Here is a 17074-nt window from a genome sequence, read left to right on the forward strand (position 1 = left end):
CAGATGGGGAGGTGAGCCATTGTGTTGTTAGGAGCAATAGAGAAATAAACAGACCAGGGAGTGGGAACTTGTGGGAAGAGATGAAGATGTCTGAAGACAGAAAGAACACCTGCCTAGGGAGTAAAACTACATGTGGTATCAAAAGCACACATATGAGGAAATAAAGGGCAAGGGGAACCCTACTGTGAAAGCACCTCCCCTGCCAGATGGAGATTATAAATGGCTTTGGAATGAAGGTGGAATGAAGGTCTCACTGAATGGATGAAACAGTTTTGAAGACAGAGATGAAGGCACATATCACACCATGTGGTTATATCATCATAGCAGTGGTTTGGTCCTGTGTTTGTTTCAGCCTTATCATTTGACATTGTGGTTCTCCCAGTGCTGCTGTGCTGTACAGTTATTGGGAAGGTGATTAGTTTCATGCTGAAAATAATTTGTTAATGGTCCTTTTTGCCACTATGATTCCAGTAGGCAGTTTGAGTGTGGATGTCTCATTGCACTTCACTGTGAGAACAATTGATTAGTAGGTGTGGTGTGAGTGTGATCTGGTTGTCTCTCCCATGGGGATTCCCAAAGAAATTGTCTGGAGGGAAACCTCAGACTACTGTGCTTGGGCACAGAGGACAAAACTTCCAATGAGAATAGCTGTGTTTTCTGTGGCCTACATTTTTGAAACCCTTTTCAGATTTTTCCCCTCTATATAAATGATTTGCTGTTAATAGCGAAATAATGCTGCAATCCTGATACATTAACCATTTAAAGCCACTATTCAAATGCCTTTACTGCATGGGGGTGTTTTCCAAAAATTTCTCCACTGCTTTCCTATAGTACCTCACACCACAGTGTTGCCATCATAGTACAACTTTTGAAAAATCATTTACATTTTTTTTAAAGGTAAGAGCGCAATAATGCTATTACATTATGCTGCAATAGCATTATAACTTTATGGATACAATGAAGTGATTTTTGAACAGGACAGCCTGAAACAACTGACTAGCATGATAAACACATACACAGGAGAAAGGCATCAAAAATGGTCCGTTTAATCCTTCTGTGTCACCTTTCATAATGGAAAATCTTGGAAGTGATGGGTGCATTGTAAAGATATTGATCTGTAACAGTTTTATTATGGCTGAATGAGTATGAGTGAAGCAGTTTTGAACAGCAGAACCTGAAACAACTGACTAGATATAATACTAGTTACATACTGTATAATACTATTTAGATGCTTTTTCACAGGAGAAAGGCATCAAAAATGGTGCCATCTCTTGCAATGAGAGTTTTGGGGAGTGATGATATTGTGTTGTGACAGCATTATTAGGGCTATTTGGGGGAAAAAATGAAGCAAACCAATCATGAAACACAAAGTGGTACAACTGAAGTGGCAATAATGGCATTAATGCAGATGAAAATCTGCAAATCACACTACAGTTGGCCCTCCACAGATTCTGTATTCACAGATTCAAGCATCTATGGCTTGAAGATAAATTCTAAAAGCAAATACAGGCGGGATACAAACCGCCATATAGTACGTCTTCTATACGTACTAGGGTTAGGAAGGGGCGGTGCTTCTGCACCCCCCTAACCCTAGTACGTATAGAATACGTACAACATGGCGGCGCCCCTTCCACATGGGGGCCGCCATGTTTACGTACTGGACGCATAGCATCCAGACGTGTCGCGGCGCCTATGACGTCGCGAATGCGCCAGCGGCGCCTCGCGACATCATAAAGGCGCCACAAAAAGAAGCTCCGAAATGGAGCTTCTTTTTTGCTCCGCGCGGGAGCCGCGTGGTTTGGCTGCTGCAGCTCCCACGCAGAGCAAATGGCGCCGGCGGGAGACCGCCGCAAAGCGGCGGTCTGTATCCCGCCGTTGATTTTGATGTTTTATATAAGGGACACCACTTTGCTATGCCATTGTATGTAATGGAACTTCAGCATTCATGGATTTTGGTAATGGGGGGGGGGGAGGATCCTGGATCCAAATGCCAGTGGATACCAAGGGCCCACTCTATTATAGCGCAAATCTGGCAAGGATGTGATACATAGCATCAACAGTCAGCTATTGTTGCAAGTACAGTGGTTTTTGAATGGTATAACCTGGCATAAAGTGTGGTATGATATGGATTGAAGAAAACATGTAGTGAGATAACAGGGAGTTAAATAGAAATCCTGTGAACAGTAGAAGACAAGAATGAGAAGAGTGTGAATGAGAGATAAAGGAATTTTAAAAATGCAGTAATGGAGTAAATATATTAGCTCCACACACTGAATAGATAAATTGATTTATTCCTAGTCACCTGTGAGAGTAAAGTCTTCCATTTACAAGATATGCATTTACAAAACCTATTAATGAGATAGCAGATGCATTAAAAATAATTGTAGACTCATTACTAATTGTTGAGAAGAATGTAGAAAGTAAGGAAAGGTATAAAGATCATAATAAAATAAGGGATAAAAATTAGATTTATTGAAATGGAACAAAAGTTGAAAATTTGAGAATATGTAACATTTATAAGCATCTGTTATGAGTTTTAATTAGGGTTGCCATATCCCACCGGGGGGCGGGACAATCCCAGTTTGGGCGGTGCCAACCCGGTCCCGGTCCGGTTTGGCGCCCAAACCGGGACGGCCCCGCCCACCGCGGCCGCCTCAGCCCCCGCGGCGGCTCCAAGGCCTTGCTGAGGCCTGGGAAGGCTCTCCGCGGTTGGAGCTCCAGCCGTGGAGACGCTCCCTCCCAGGCCCCAGCGAGGCCTTCGAGGCGGCTCCGCGGTCGGATCTCCGGCCGCGGGGTCCTCCAAGGCCTGCGCGAGGCCAGGGAGGAGGAGGAGGCCGCTTCCCACCGCGGCGGCCCCTGCCTCCTTCCCGGCCTGGGAGGAGGCCAAGGCTCCTTCCCAGGCCGGGAGGAGGAGGAGGCCGCTTCCCCTCGCGGCGATCGCCGCGATGAGGGGCGGCCCCCGCCTCCTTCCCGGCCTGGGAGCCAGGCCCAGGCTTCCTCCTAAGTCGGGGAGGAAGCAGAGACTGCTCTCATCGCGGCGATCGCCGCGATGAGGAGCGGCCCCCGCCTCCTTCCCGGCCTAGGAGGAGGCCTAGGCTCCCTCCCAGGCCGGGAGGAGGAGGAGGAAGCCTGGCACCGCGGCGATCGCCGCGATGCCAAGCTTCCCCGTGCCCTTCCCGGCCTGGGAGCAGGCCTAGGCTCCCTCCCAGGCCGGGAGGAGGAGGAGGAAGCCTGGCACCGCGGCGATCGCCGCGATGCCAAGCTTCCCCCCGCCCTTCCCGGCCTGGGAGCAGGCCTAGGCTCCCTCCCAGGCCGGGAGGAGGAGGAAGAGGACAAGGTTTAAAAATCTAGGAGTTTTTTTTTTAATTTCCTAGCCAGGAATTTTTTTAAAAAAATGTCCTACATTTTCAAACCTTGTCCTACATTTGTCCCGGTTTGGAGGTCCTCCATTATGGCAACCCTAGTTTTAATGAGCCAGGATCTGGGGTTGCTTAGGGCCCGAATGGACAGATAAAAATAAAGCTGCTTTGGGTCAATGTGGAGGTATGCTGTTTAAATGCTGCATGCATCCTAAAAGGCCGGAAGCCACGCTAAAGCCATGCTCCAATCTTAAGGACTGGGGTGCAGATTTGGTGCATCTTCTGGCCCCTTAAGATGCATGCGTCATTTAAACAGCATACCTCCAAATTGACCCAAAGCAGCTTTATTTTGGCCTGTCTGTTCGGGCCCTTAGTTTTTTTTCTGCAATGGTTGAATTTGGTTACGTAGCAATGAAAGATTTTAGTAGGCTTTATGGTGTTTCCAAATATGTATATTTATAAATATACTCCATTTGCACTTCCTGAATCCACGAAGTACTATATATCTACTTGATTATAACTTGAGAAATTTGTGCTGAAAAATTAACCCAAAAAACCTGGGTTTCCCCTCCAGCCTCCTCCCCAGTCCGGCTATCTCCTGAAGTGACAACTGGGCTGAAGAGGGGGAGAAAAGGTGGGCATTTGCCCCTCAAGCTTCCTCCTTACTTTGTCTGCCTCCCTAATTTTTACCCTCAACCTATCCATGGTTCATATAAAGATCCTTAATTTTGGCCCCCAAAACCCTGACCTTGGCTTATACATGAGGCCGACTTATACTCAAATATATACAGTAACTACATTGTTCTATAGAGAGGTGTGAAATGTCCTGGTTATGACTGGAAAAGAATCAAGATCATCCAATAAGAAAATATCCATCAACTATACTAGCAGTTCAAAAGTATGCAAATGCAAGTAGATAAATAGGTACCACTCCGGTGGGAAGATAAACAGCATTCTCTGCAGTCATGCTGGCCACATGACCACAGAGTAGTCTCTGACAATGCTGGCTCTTCGGCTTAGTAACAGAGATGAGCACCGCCCCCTACAGTCGGACACGACTTGACAATCTTGTCAATGGGGAATACCTTATCCCACAAGTGTTTCAGGTGACTGCAACAGCTCCCTCACTGTCCATCCTCAGAAATCTTAAGGAGGCACTAAAACAAGACTGTGAGCTCCCCCCTCAAAAAACTGCTTATTAAACACCCAGGTAAAAGACCCTGGTTGGCCTGGCTTGTTCCTCAAGCTCTGTCACTGAGTTCAAGAGACTGGGTCTATCGTTATATAGAGAGGTCCTGGCTGGTAACTCCTTCCTGAGGCATTTCTGTGACTCACTTGCTCTGAGCAAAAGCCCTTCAAAAGCCCTTCACAAGAGAGTGCACTTGGCTGGGAAAAGCCAACCACAAAAGGAGCGGCAAAAATCCGGTGTCCTTTTCACGACAGCAGCTGGCTTTGGGGACACAGCATCCAGTCACCTGGATCCAGAGCTGATTGGGGGTCGACCCATGCTAGAGCGGCCAGAGGCCTCTCCAAGCTGTCAGTCTGCATGACCCCTATATGAATGAGTAATGGGATGTAGTGTGGGTGCCAAAAAAAACGTGATGAACTGACCAAGAGAGCCCCCATGAGGCTGAGGGGTTAGCTAGTGTGTAGTGTGCCAGGAAACCATTGTCTTTGTCAATGGGGCAGTGAGGGGAAAAGGGGACAGCGGAGGAGAGGCACCATTTGACAGACTGGAGCAAGGAATTAGAGCATGTGGTGGCAGGGAGAAGTGGTGGCGAAAAGGAGCTTTCAAATTTGGGACTGTGCTTTAGCTTTGTGAGCTTTGTCACAACTTGGCTGGCAGACTGGAGTTACACTACTCCTGCTTTCTTTCATCTGCTTTCTTTCACCAGGCAGGCTGAGAGAGGAAATAGCAGATGAAATGATGTTTTTGTGGGAGGGAAAACACTTGAAGTTGTATGGGGAAAACATGTATCTGGAAAGGAATATCTGGGGTCGATTATTGGAAAGAGTGTCTCGAAGCAGCTCCTGTTAAAATATCTCCCTTTCCCTTTCCATACCAGTCTCCAGTCCAGAGCATGTGGCCTCTACACATGCTCTTGCTGTGCCCTTCTCTGTCCTGCCAAAAGATTGAGAGTCCCTCTTTACTGGGGAGAACCTTCTTGCTTTGTACTTGGTCACCCTGGGAGCAGCAACCAAACATCTGGCTGAGCAGTAATCCAGGGGCCTCTTGTCTGCACTGGCCTTTGCCTCAAGGCTGGCATGGGTGAGAGGTTTCTTGGTTGCTGCTCAGCCAACTGCTTGGTTGCTGCTCCCAGGGTGACCAAGTACAAAGGGAGTAGCAACTGTGCCATCAGTCTAGCAGTGACCAAGAAGCTTCTCACCTGTGAAAGGCTGGCACAAGCCAGAAGCTTCTCAGTAGCAGCTCAGCTAGATGCTTGGTTGCTGTTTCCAAGGTGAGTGGGTGCAAAGGGAGCAGCAACTAAGATTGGTTGTTCTAAATTTGCAGTAGAACAGTAGATATAATACAGTGAGACCTCGCCATCTGTGGGCTTGCCATTCATGTATTTTAGCATCCATGGATGGCAAGCTCTGTTATTCCAAAGTGGTGGTGTGTGCATGCAGCTGTGAATGGATGGAATGGATCCCCCACAAATACAAATGTCCAACTGTATTTAAAAAAGCACTGGGGGTTGTCGCCTAAGAGGAAACTAGCTCAAAAAAGGTTGGGAACCACTGATTTAGTGGAAATTAGATTAGTATGTAGTAGAACGATGAAATCCCACTTTATTTACATGAAGTGCTTATGTGTCCTTCCTCCCTACTCAATAATTCCTGAAGTCTTCAAAATCCATAACTTGCCTGCTTTTGGTCATGATGCATTTTGTCATGGTTGAGGGAGGGACCACCTGCTGTTCTGTCTCAGGCCACAGAATACCTTGGGCTGGTCCTGCATGCTAAACTACCTCTGCCATAGTTAATGGCTTTTTCTACAGAAGTATTAAAGGCACAGGACCTGTGTCCTCTGGCCAACCTCTCCGCTATGACTGTGGAAGAAAAACAATCCTGTAGGCAACATATTGTTGTTGTGTGCCTTCCAGTCATTTCTGACTTATCATGGGGTTTCTTGGCAAGTTTCGTCAGATGGGCTTTGTCATTTCCATACTCTGAGGCTGAGAGAGTGTGACATGTCCAAGGTTACCCAGTGGATTTACATGGCTGAGCTGGTATTTGACCCCTGGTCTCTGGAGTCCTACTCTAGTGCTCAAACTACTACACTACATTGGCTCTCTAGGCAACATATAGAAGAGTCCATTTTTTGCTTTATGAGGCACAGTGGATGATAACTGTATACATTTCTGCTTAGCCATTTGGTGCAACTTCTCCAATGTAGTGATTTACATTATGTTAGTAGAATCTTTAATTTTCAAGGTTAATAGAATGTGTATGTCAAGGGGAATGGTATGAGGTTATCTGATTGATGTCTCTTTCATCTTTAGAGACCATAATCTGCAGCCAAAATAGAAATATTATAGGGAACACCTTAGTGCCATTTTATGTAGATAAATTAATTTTAATTTCAAATGCCCATATTTTGTAGAAAAGATAGAGTGTAGCCCTGCCATGGCTTTCTTAATCTGATGCATTTTAAATCATGCCAGGATATATTGCTTTCATTTTTGTTGTTGTTAAAGTATTCGAATGTGTTAGCATGCACTGCAGGGCACTTCAGATATATATATATAATATGCAATGTTGATCTTAACTGGGACTATATTTTAACTGTATTTTACCCTTGAGCATTAGAGCTTTTTTAAAAATAATTTTTAAAAGCTGTGTTTGAAAATGCCTAGACATAATGTTTATTATAATAGTGTTTCCCTACCTATTTTGTATGGAAGGTAAGCAGTTAAGAATGTGATCCTGAAGACACGAGTCCTGGGTTTCTCAACCAGTGTTCCCTGGAAGTTTAGGGTTCTGCAAGAGGTCATTAGGAATTTCACAAGAGATTGTGATCAAGGGCAGAGGAAGTCTTTGGTTTATGAGCTCTAGATATAATCAATTTTAGCCTCAATGATTAAAAAAAGTTGAAGAAAACCTACAGCTATCCCTTACATTCATGGATGGATCAGTGTCAAACACAATACATCTGTAATGCAGAAGAGTAGCTGTTGAATTCTTTCACCTACTGCTTTTCCACATCAGTCTGTGTACCATTCCCAGTGCTTAGAAGTTTAGACTTAAAAAAAATACAATCTAAATAGTTGCAATTCTAAGCCCCTTCTAAAGAGTTACTGATACAGTGGAACCTCGGGATACGAAATACCCGGGTTACGAATTTTTCGGGACCCGAAAAAATCCAATTGGAATTAATTGTTCCGGGTTACGAACGTTTTTTCGGGTCCCGAAAAAACTTTTGGTGCTTTTTGCCGCGATTTTACACCAAATCGCGGCTTTTCCCCATTAGCGGCTATGGGGATTCGGCTTGCGAAAGCCGTTCGGGTTACGAAAGCGGCCGCGGAACGAATTATTTTCGTAACCCGAGGCTCCACTGTATAGTTACAGGTAATTATTGTTGTTTTTATAAAGAAACGTACAATTTTTGCATTGAAAGATATAAAAAAAAATCTTACTTTTTAACTACTTAACAAATTTAGAATATTACAGCCACTGATGTATGCTACAAAAAATCTAATTATACACCCATAACTATAAAAATAACTAAGAACTGTTAAGTGAGACCTCAAAAGGAATGAAGTTCTTCTCATTATATAACACTGATAATGCAAAATTTTGCCCTGTGCAAAAAGGAGTTCCTTTTTGTGGCTCCTTTTTGTGCTTTCCAGAGGCTGGATCGGAGCCACGGTGTGAGATTGCTGCAGCCCCAATCCCACTGTTTCTACAGCCCCTTAATTACTAGAAATCTTATTAGTAATTACTAGGATTACTGTTTCACCCTTCTTTGGTCACTTTTCTAACAGGTGACATCAGGCTAACTACCAAAAGAAAGAAAGAAAAGAAAAGAAAAGAAAAAGAAAAAAAGTCTGGGAAAGTGGGTCATTGTAAGAAATGTTTGAGGGTCTAGAGCTGTTTTCCTTGACCTTCTTTATTCTCACTTGAAATGTGTCTGGATTGACCTGTATTTGAAAATAGTTCTACCACCAATATATGTAGTTTTTCCTTTCCTAGGGTTCCTCAAGTACTTGCTTTCGAGGAGATGTCTGCACTTTAAATTCAAACCGGTTTCAAACCCAGAGCAATCTTTTCCAATGTGGTGCCCTGCTGAGGATTTGAATTATAGTATCAATTGTCCTTCACATCATTAGTCATGCTGAGTGGGATAATGAGAATTGCACTCTGAGCAACATTTGAAGATCCAGATGTGCCTCACTTCTGACCTAAAGAAAGTCTTATGCCATTTTAAATATTTTAGTATGTCAGTGTTGAAGTTGTCACTAGATTTCTTCATTGTTTCCTCAATAACATGTTAGCACATCTACCCTTCTGGAAATACTTTCATGTTCATTAACTGCCCAAGTAGTCAGTAAAGAAACTCTGAAACTGTGGTTCTTTATAATTGATAAATACTAGCATTACCTTTATTCTAATACAGTTACAAAAGTAACCTGTTCCTTAATGACATGATTCTTGAGTCATGTAAGGTTCATTTTTAGTCTTGAGGTGCAGGGAATTTGAAAACATTTTAACACATGTTGTTTAATTTATAACATCATTCGAGCATAGATGTGAAGTTCTCCAAATGAAATGATCACAAAACATGTAAAAGTGAACCAAAAGCAACAAGAGATCTTCTGTCACTCTAATAGATTTTTTTTGGCATTAGCTTTCACGGACTGTAGCCCACATTGGAAAAGCATGTACCAAATAAAACTAGCTAGTCTTTATGGTGCCACAATACTTGTTTCTTTTCTTTTCTTTTTTTCTGCAACAGAAAAACACACAGCTACCTCTGTGAGTAAAAAAAAATTGTAAATCATGAGGAGGGGGATTTATTTGTACATCACTCCTTTAAGAAGAATGACTTTGTAAAGTGACAAAATGCCTTGATTCATTTAAGCAGATAGAAAAATGTCATCTTTTCAAAATTTACAATTAGAACAGTTATAAATAATGAGTATTTTCAGTGGATTGCTTCTAATAATATTATAGTATCATACTATAAAGAATTTTAAAACAGGCATAAGGGATTTGTGGCCTTCCACTCATTGCTGAGTAATATGTCCCATCAGCCCTGGCCATTGGACATACTGGCTGGGGAATGGGACTTGTAGTTCAACAGCTTATAAAGGATGGTTCCACATTCCATTTTGAAAAGCAAGTTTTAAAACATTTTCAATAAAAATACACTGGTGCCTCGGGATACGAAATGATCGGGTTACGAAATTTCTGGGATACGAAAAAGTTGGATTGGCAAAAACTGTTTCGGGTTACGAAATATTTTTCGGGTTACGAAATTCATTTCGGCGCGAAATTCAAATGCTGCAAAGTGCAGCTATAGGCTTTCCAGTGCTACCGGATTATTTTTCGGGTTACGAAATTTTCGGGTTACGAAAGGAATGGCGGAACGAATTAATTTCGTAACCCGAGGCACCAGTGTACAAAGCTGTTAACAAGGACGAATTCAAAGCAAACCTAAATGGAGGACAGGACAAATTCATTGTTTCTCCTTTTTCCTGAACTAGAGCACAACTTGAACCGGCCTTTGTTGAGCCAACAGAATGTAAAAAAATGAACACAACCCAAAACTGCAGGTTTAAGATGTAGAAGGTGTTGTTTTTTTAAAACTCGTGGTCCAGTACTCCTAATTGGCTCCAGCATAAATAATAAAGTAGCCATGTGCTAGTGAAAGGTGTATTATTCTTTTGTCAGTGTTTCTGTACTCTGTCTCTTCACAACAGCTACTAGAACTAAGCTAGACATGACATAAAATGCATCATTGCATTTAACATGGAAAGGTGTGGGGGGTTTTTAGTGTAAAGAACATTTGTTAGTAGGGACTCTGATAATTATTAGGATCACAGCAGGCTTGCATGGGAGAAGTAATCGTTTCCTCCTCTGCTTTGTTCCTGGTTGGGTGGGGATCCCTTCTCTGATGCTGGTATTTGCTTTGAAGAGAAATTCCAAAGAGACTCCATCTGCATCTTTTGGATATCATATTACTGGCCCTGTACAGGCTGGAACTTTGTGCCGACCTGTGGGTGGAGTCAGAATGTAGTGTCCTGATGCTGAACACCCTGACTCCACTCCCAGGGTGTCATGATGCTGTACACCATTCCAGATGGCATGACTCCAGCGCTGCATCCACATGATGCAGCACTAAAGGGGCGCCGTACAGCTGCACCACTTTTTGCAGCTCCTTTTTGCACCCTCCAGAGGCCGGATTGGGACTGTGGCATGAGGTGGCCATGGCCCAATCCAGCCAGAAAAGGGGCGGCTGCAGGCTGCCCCTTTGGAGCAGTCTATATAGCCCCTACCCTGATGCTGAAGGACCTGCTCTTATTCCCAGCTGAGGATATTAGTTTTAAACTTTAAAGCCCTCAATGGCTTAGGGCAGAGGTGGGCAACCTGCAGCCAACAGGCCACATAAAGGCCATATTTGGGACCACAAAGATCCCAAGAGTTAAAAAAAAAAACCTTTCCCCAATTGCCCTTTGGGGTGATCGGGAAAAATTTGCCACATTTCCAGACCCGTGGAGCATTCAAAACCGAAAGGAGACCTTTTCTAAAACAAGTAAGATGACTTCTGATCATTTCCTATTACTAAGAATGCCTTCTACTGAGCCTAAAATGGCCCAATCCCCACCCCTCAAAAAACATAGTTAAAATGCCACTCTCTCCATTTGAGGGCAAAAATTATTTTTGCAGGGGTGAGTTATAGTGACCATGCAGTCCTCCAGAGTCTGGTGGAGGTTAATGTGCCCCCTTAGCCTTCCACAGCTGCCTACCTCAGTTAGGACCTGGTTATCTAAGGGATTGCATGTTTCCTGATGAACTTTTCTGGAAGGGCTTTAATTATTGTGGGGTTTTATTGAGTAATTTGTTGTGGGGATTTTTGAATTTGTCTTTAACTGTGTTACCTGCCTCAAGCTCTGTATTTCAGTGCAATGGCAGGCTAAAAATGCAACAAACAAATGAACTTGCAGTCAGTTTTATGCACTCAAGTAGCATTTTGCCATATGATTACACTTAAACGTAGAGCAAAGTGTTGAGTTTAGTGCTTTAAAAACCTTGGTTCAGATCCCTGCTGAGCCAGGAATTTCCTGGTGCCAGACCTGATTACTATTAAAGCAGTTGTGCTGGTTGTCGCTTGTATCGATGCAATGATCTTTTGGTTTTAGTCTGAAGGACTATCCAAAATGCTCAATCAATATTGGGGATACGTTTCACCACTTTCAAACTTCCTTTTTTCAGAGAAAAAGCTAGAGTAGGTGCAATGCCACACTGACATGGAAGACACTGGCAACTATTGCTGTTAAGGTGGGAAGGGTGGGGTAGAGACAAGCCTGTATATGCCCTGCAGAAAGTCTGACATCACTTTCATTGCCTTGGCTCTATGCTATGGAATTCTGGGAACTGTAGTTATGGTGCCAGATCTCTCTGACAGAGAAGGCTGTCTCACAAAACTACAGTTCCCAGAATTTTATAGAACTGAGCCATGACAGTGAAACTGGTATCAAACTGGATTATTTCCATAGTGTGAATGCAGTGTAAGAAGAACTGAAAGAAATCCACAGCTAGCAAAGATGATCAAGAACAGAGTCTCTTAGTTGTTTAGAACAACAGGCAAGCCTGCCCTGGGAGTTTTCTGTAGGTCTTAGGAAGCATGGCCTGATTTTCTCTGACCTACTGCTGCAAAAAAGTCACTGGGGTCAGAGTAATCTTCCTCCCAGCAATCACCTTCTTTGGCCAGAGCTAGGTAAGATCACACAGGCTGAACCTCTAGTTGCCATTTAAAGACCGCTGTAGATTGTAGCACTGTATATTTAACGAGCCACACTTGCATGACCTGTAAACTGTTCTCTTCCCCCCCCCCCCCCAATAATTTATTAGCAGAGCAGTTTGCTTTTTGTTATTATTCATTATGGGATTCCCACAGCATTTCTGGCACAGATAAGGTTTTCTCCACAAACGGATAGGAAATGAACATTAACACAGCTCTTTCTGTCTCTCTCTCTCTCCCCTACCCCCTTCCTTCCAGGTATCTTGGCATAACAAGGCCTCTCACCTATCCTGTAAGGCAAAATGGGAAGTGTATGGCTAAAATGATCCTTTGTGTGTGGCTGCTGTCAGCTTCCATTACTCTCCCACCTCTCTTTGGTTGGGCTCAAAATATAAATGATGACAAAGTTTGCTTGATCAGCCAAGACTTTGGATACACAATTTATTCCACCGCAGTGGCATTTTACATCCCCATGTCGGTGATGCTTTTCATGTACTATCAAATCTACAAGGCTGCCAAGAAGAGTGCAGCCAAACACAAGTTTAGTGGCTTCCCACGGCCTGAAGAAAATGAGGGCATCGCTTCTGCAAATGGCATTGTGAAACTACACAAGGAATCAGAAGAGTGCACCAATTTTTCGCGGCTGCTTAAGCATGAACGGAAGAACATTTCCATCTTCAAAAGGGAGCAGAAGGCTGCCACCACCCTGGGGATTATTGTTGGGGCGTTCACTGTGTGCTGGCTGCCATTTTTCATACTTTCCACTGCTAGACCCTTTATCTGTGGGACGTCTTGCAGCTGTATCCCATTGTGGGTTGAGAGGACATTTCTGTGGTTGGGTTATGCAAACTCTCTGATTAACCCATTTATATATGCCTTTTTCAACCGGGATCTGAGGACAACCTATCGCAATCTGCTGCAATGCAGATATAGGAATATCAACCGTAAGCTGTCTGCTGCAGGCATGCATGAAGCCCTGAAGCTTGCTGAGAAGCCAGAGTTTGTTCTGTAAGGTCATTTGCTTTTTATTACGCTTTTTTGCTTGTTCATGTGTGCGCACTTTCTCTTCCAAGTAAAATCAAATATGGACTTGAATCTTTCAGTATATTTTTGTTAGAAATTTTGGCTAGCTTGTGGTTTCTTCCAAAGAATCCTGGGAATTGTAGCCCCCAAAAGTCACTTTTCCAAGCTCAGATTGTATTGTGATATGGATGCTGAGAGTTCTGTGTCTCACATATCTATGGCACTTTAAGATTAACCATTAGCTATAGTTATTATTATTATTATTATTATTATTATTATTATTATTATTAACCTTTATTTATAAAGCGCTGTAAATTTACACAGCGCTGTACATACAATCTTTTTAATTGGACGATTCCCTGCCCTAAGGCTTACAATCTAAAAAGACACGACACAGAAGGAGAAGGGAGTGGTGGTGGGGAAGGGGCCTGTCTAGTAAGATAATACATATAAAATACATAGCAATACAGGAAATGATTGAATAAAACAGACAACAAAAGAACATCAAATAGCAAGTGAGAATTATGCAATGCCTGGGAACGCTTCTCTGAACAGGATGGTCTTCAGCTCCGTTTTGAAGCTGGTTAAAGAAGTGATGGCTCTTGTTCGCGGGGGAAGAAGGTTCCAGGAGTGAGGGGCAGCGAGTGAAAAGGGGCGAATCCGAGATGGGGCAGAGGAAATCCTGAGCTGGGACAGCAGACCTTGACTACCAGAACGGAGGGCCCTAGTGGGAAGGTGAGGGGAAATAAGGTCTGATAAGTAAGGAGGGGCCAGCTCATGGAGGGCTTTAAATGTTGACAGCAGGAGCTTATACTGAATGCGGAAAGGGAGTGGGAGCCAGTGAAAGGATGCCAACACAGGAGAGATGTGGTCAGAGCGGTGGGTGGATGTGATAATACGTGCAGCTGAAAGCTGGACAGAAATTAAAGGACGGAGGTGAGAGAGAGGAAGCCCAGCCAGGAGGACGTTGCAGTAATCGAGTCGTGGCAGAAAAGGAGTGTTGAAGGGTGGACTTAGGAGGAAGGACAAGAAGCTCTGTCTAAACTTTCAAATAACTATAAGTTTGTAGTGCAGTTGCACCCCTAAATGCTCACAAATTTTGATCAGCTCTCTGTAGGCTTGCTAGATTAGTACCATATCAAGTCTGTAGAAACAGGCAATGTGTTGAGTTGATCTTTCATCAAACCATTGTTACTCTTCACCCCTTATCATTGCAGGTATATAGAAATAATTGATCCACTGTGTTAGATACTATGGGTATTTTTCAGTGCCAACATTTGTGTAACTATGGTGCAGTACATTCCACCCTTTTGGGGCAGGCTGCACCCGCCCCTTTTCACTCCCGGTGGGGGCAGGGCAGCCTCACTGGCAGCCCTGCGGCCCTAATCTGGAGTTTTTCAGACCATGGAGAAGCGGCAAAGGGGTGTCCTTGGGGCTTCATGCTCCTGGACACCCCAGGAGCTGCAGCCATAGGAGAAAGGGGCTGCTCAACTCCTTTCTCCCTAGCATTGTTCCTGCAGCCATTTAGAGGCTGCAGGAATGAGGCAAGCACCCAAAAAGAGCTCCATTTTGGAGCTCCTTCTCGCGCTGCAGCCAGACTGCCATAAATGGCCTGGGGCGGCACAGAGACATCATGCATGTGCTGGGCCGTTTGGACGCGGCATGTGTATGATGTAATCATGGCGGCCCCCGTGTAGATGGGAGGCTGCCATGATTATGGTGCCACCACATACTAGGATTGCGGGGTGTGTGAATGCTCCACCCCCAGTCAACCCTAGTACGTGGCCAGGCCAGCACAAAGCTCCAGTCTGTATCGCGCCTTAGCTTACAAGCAGCCATAATGTTTAAATATATGGTGGGATAATTTGTTTGAATGATGAAATGCTTCCTTGGTTTTATTTTCCTAGGTTTCTTGTAAGTGAAAATAGGATGGATTCAGAAAGCATAAGCATTTCAGTACTAAAATGAACAATAAAAAAAGTTTGTGGATCACAGCACTCTTTACTCCAAAGCAAATATTTTGGCTAAAATAACATGCCCTTGGGAATGGCAAGGTCTAGAGCTGCTGCTGGTTATAAAAGCTTTGTATTTAAACTCCCACATTCCTTCAGACTAGTAGTATAAATCATGGTTTGCTTGTCTTGTATTCCAGACAGGAATATTGGCAGCTTGATCTATGGCACAGTGGGCTTCTGTTGGGAAATTGGAGGAGAAAACTCCCAGTCCTGAGGCACACAGGCAGTTCGCTGCATGACTCCTGTAGATGTTAAACAAAAATGTTGCCTTACATCCTATTAGTGAGGCCTTTCTGACTTCTGCTGTTTGTCTTAGCAATGACTTGTTATTGTTGTCCTCCTCAGGTTGTATGGCAGCCTTTAGATAAACCTATTGGGGGAAGTTATTGCCAAGATTTGTTTGGAGGCTGGGTGGCCATTGCCTTCCTTTGAAGCCAAGGCTGCATCTGCACTGCAGAAATAATGCTGTTTGACACTGCTTTAATTGCCGTGGTTCAGTGCTATGGAACCCTGGGATTTGTAGTCTGTTGTGGCACCAGAGCTCTTAGACAGAGAAGGCTAAATATCTCACAAAACTACAAATCCTGGATTCCATTGTGTTGAGCCATGGCAGTTAAAATGGTGGTAAATTGCATTATTTCTGCAGTGTAGATTAAGTCAAAGATAGTTTGGGCTGTGCATGGTCATCCTGTAGGTTTCCATCTTGTGGAATTCCAGCTCAACATAAGGAGGAACTTCCTGACAGTAAGAGTTGTTTGACAGTAGAACACATTCCCTTGGAGGGTGGTGGAATCGTCTTTGGAGGTTTTTAAACAGAGACTGGATAGCCATCTGTCAGGGTTTTTTAAATTGTGTGTTCCTGCATGGCAAAGGGTTGGACTGGATTGCACCTGTGGTCTCTTCCAGCTTATTCTATGACTTCATAGCTGAGCAGGAGTTTCAACTCTGGTTTCTCAGAGTCTTAGTTCAACACTCCACACTGGCTTTCAGCAATGACTTGGTGGGCTTTTAATTTGGCCTGTGTTGGTCTCTGCAATTTTCATGTGCAGACAACTTTTAGGATTCTTCTCATGCTCTCCCTTGCTTCTTTCTTTGGGCATGAAAGAAATGCAACAGACTAGCAAGAGAAGGAGATGTAAAATATTGAATGCAATCTATGGGGCTGATGGATGCAGTTTTATTTCAGAATGTTTGGCTCTTCAGATTAGGAAACTCTTTTCTTTCTTTGAAGATGCCAGCCACAGATGCTGGCGAAACATCAGGAAGAAACTCTTCTAGAACATGGCCACATAGCCCGAAAAACCCACTAAAAAACTATGTTTTTGTGTGTATTTGTTTTTACTTGGATGGACACTTGAAACAGCTGAACAAAATTAAAATTTAGATAAACCATGGGGCTCAGTGATCTTACCTATTATTTGCAGTTTCACAAGATACTACAAAGTCACCAAACTGGAGTGGTGATATAATAAATCAACCTTTAGACTCTCCTGTCTTTTGCCAACCGATTACCAGTGGTCTGGTTATGAGTGGTGTCTCTTATATTAGCCACATTTGCACATTATACTAAACAATTTAGTGCAATAAGAATGAGCCCAGACAAATATAATCAGCCCTCTGTATCCACAGATTTTTTTATCCACAGATTAAAGCATCCACAGTTTGAAAATATTTTTAAAATACATAAATTTCAAAAAGCAAACTTTGATTTT

At 43.6% G+C, this 17074-nt stretch overlaps 1 protein-coding gene across 3 annotated transcripts in view; it reads left to right on the forward strand.

Moving 5' to 3' along the window:
• LOC149318697 (5-hydroxytryptamine receptor 7-like) overlaps positions 1-17074 on the forward strand; it is an 88422-nt gene that overhangs the window by 46710 nt on the left and 24638 nt on the right. For 2 of the 3 annotated variants that reach the window (XM_089510299.1, XM_089510300.1), the window contains exon 2: positions 12583-13332. In XM_089510299.1, the coding sequence (XP_089366425.1) occupies positions 12583-13332 (750 nt within the window). Of the gene's footprint in view, positions 1-12582; positions 13338-17074 lie in introns of all 3 variants that reach the window. The other variant, XM_089510301.1, reaches the window with a different exon arrangement.

Source organism: Sceloporus occidentalis, unplaced genomic scaffold (assembly GCF_023333645.1).
Source record: "Sceloporus occidentalis isolate IW3139 unplaced genomic scaffold, rSceOcc1.0.p SCAF_2, whole genome shotgun sequence".
Lineage (NCBI taxonomy): Eukaryota > Metazoa > Chordata > Lepidosauria > Squamata > Phrynosomatidae > Sceloporus > Sceloporus occidentalis.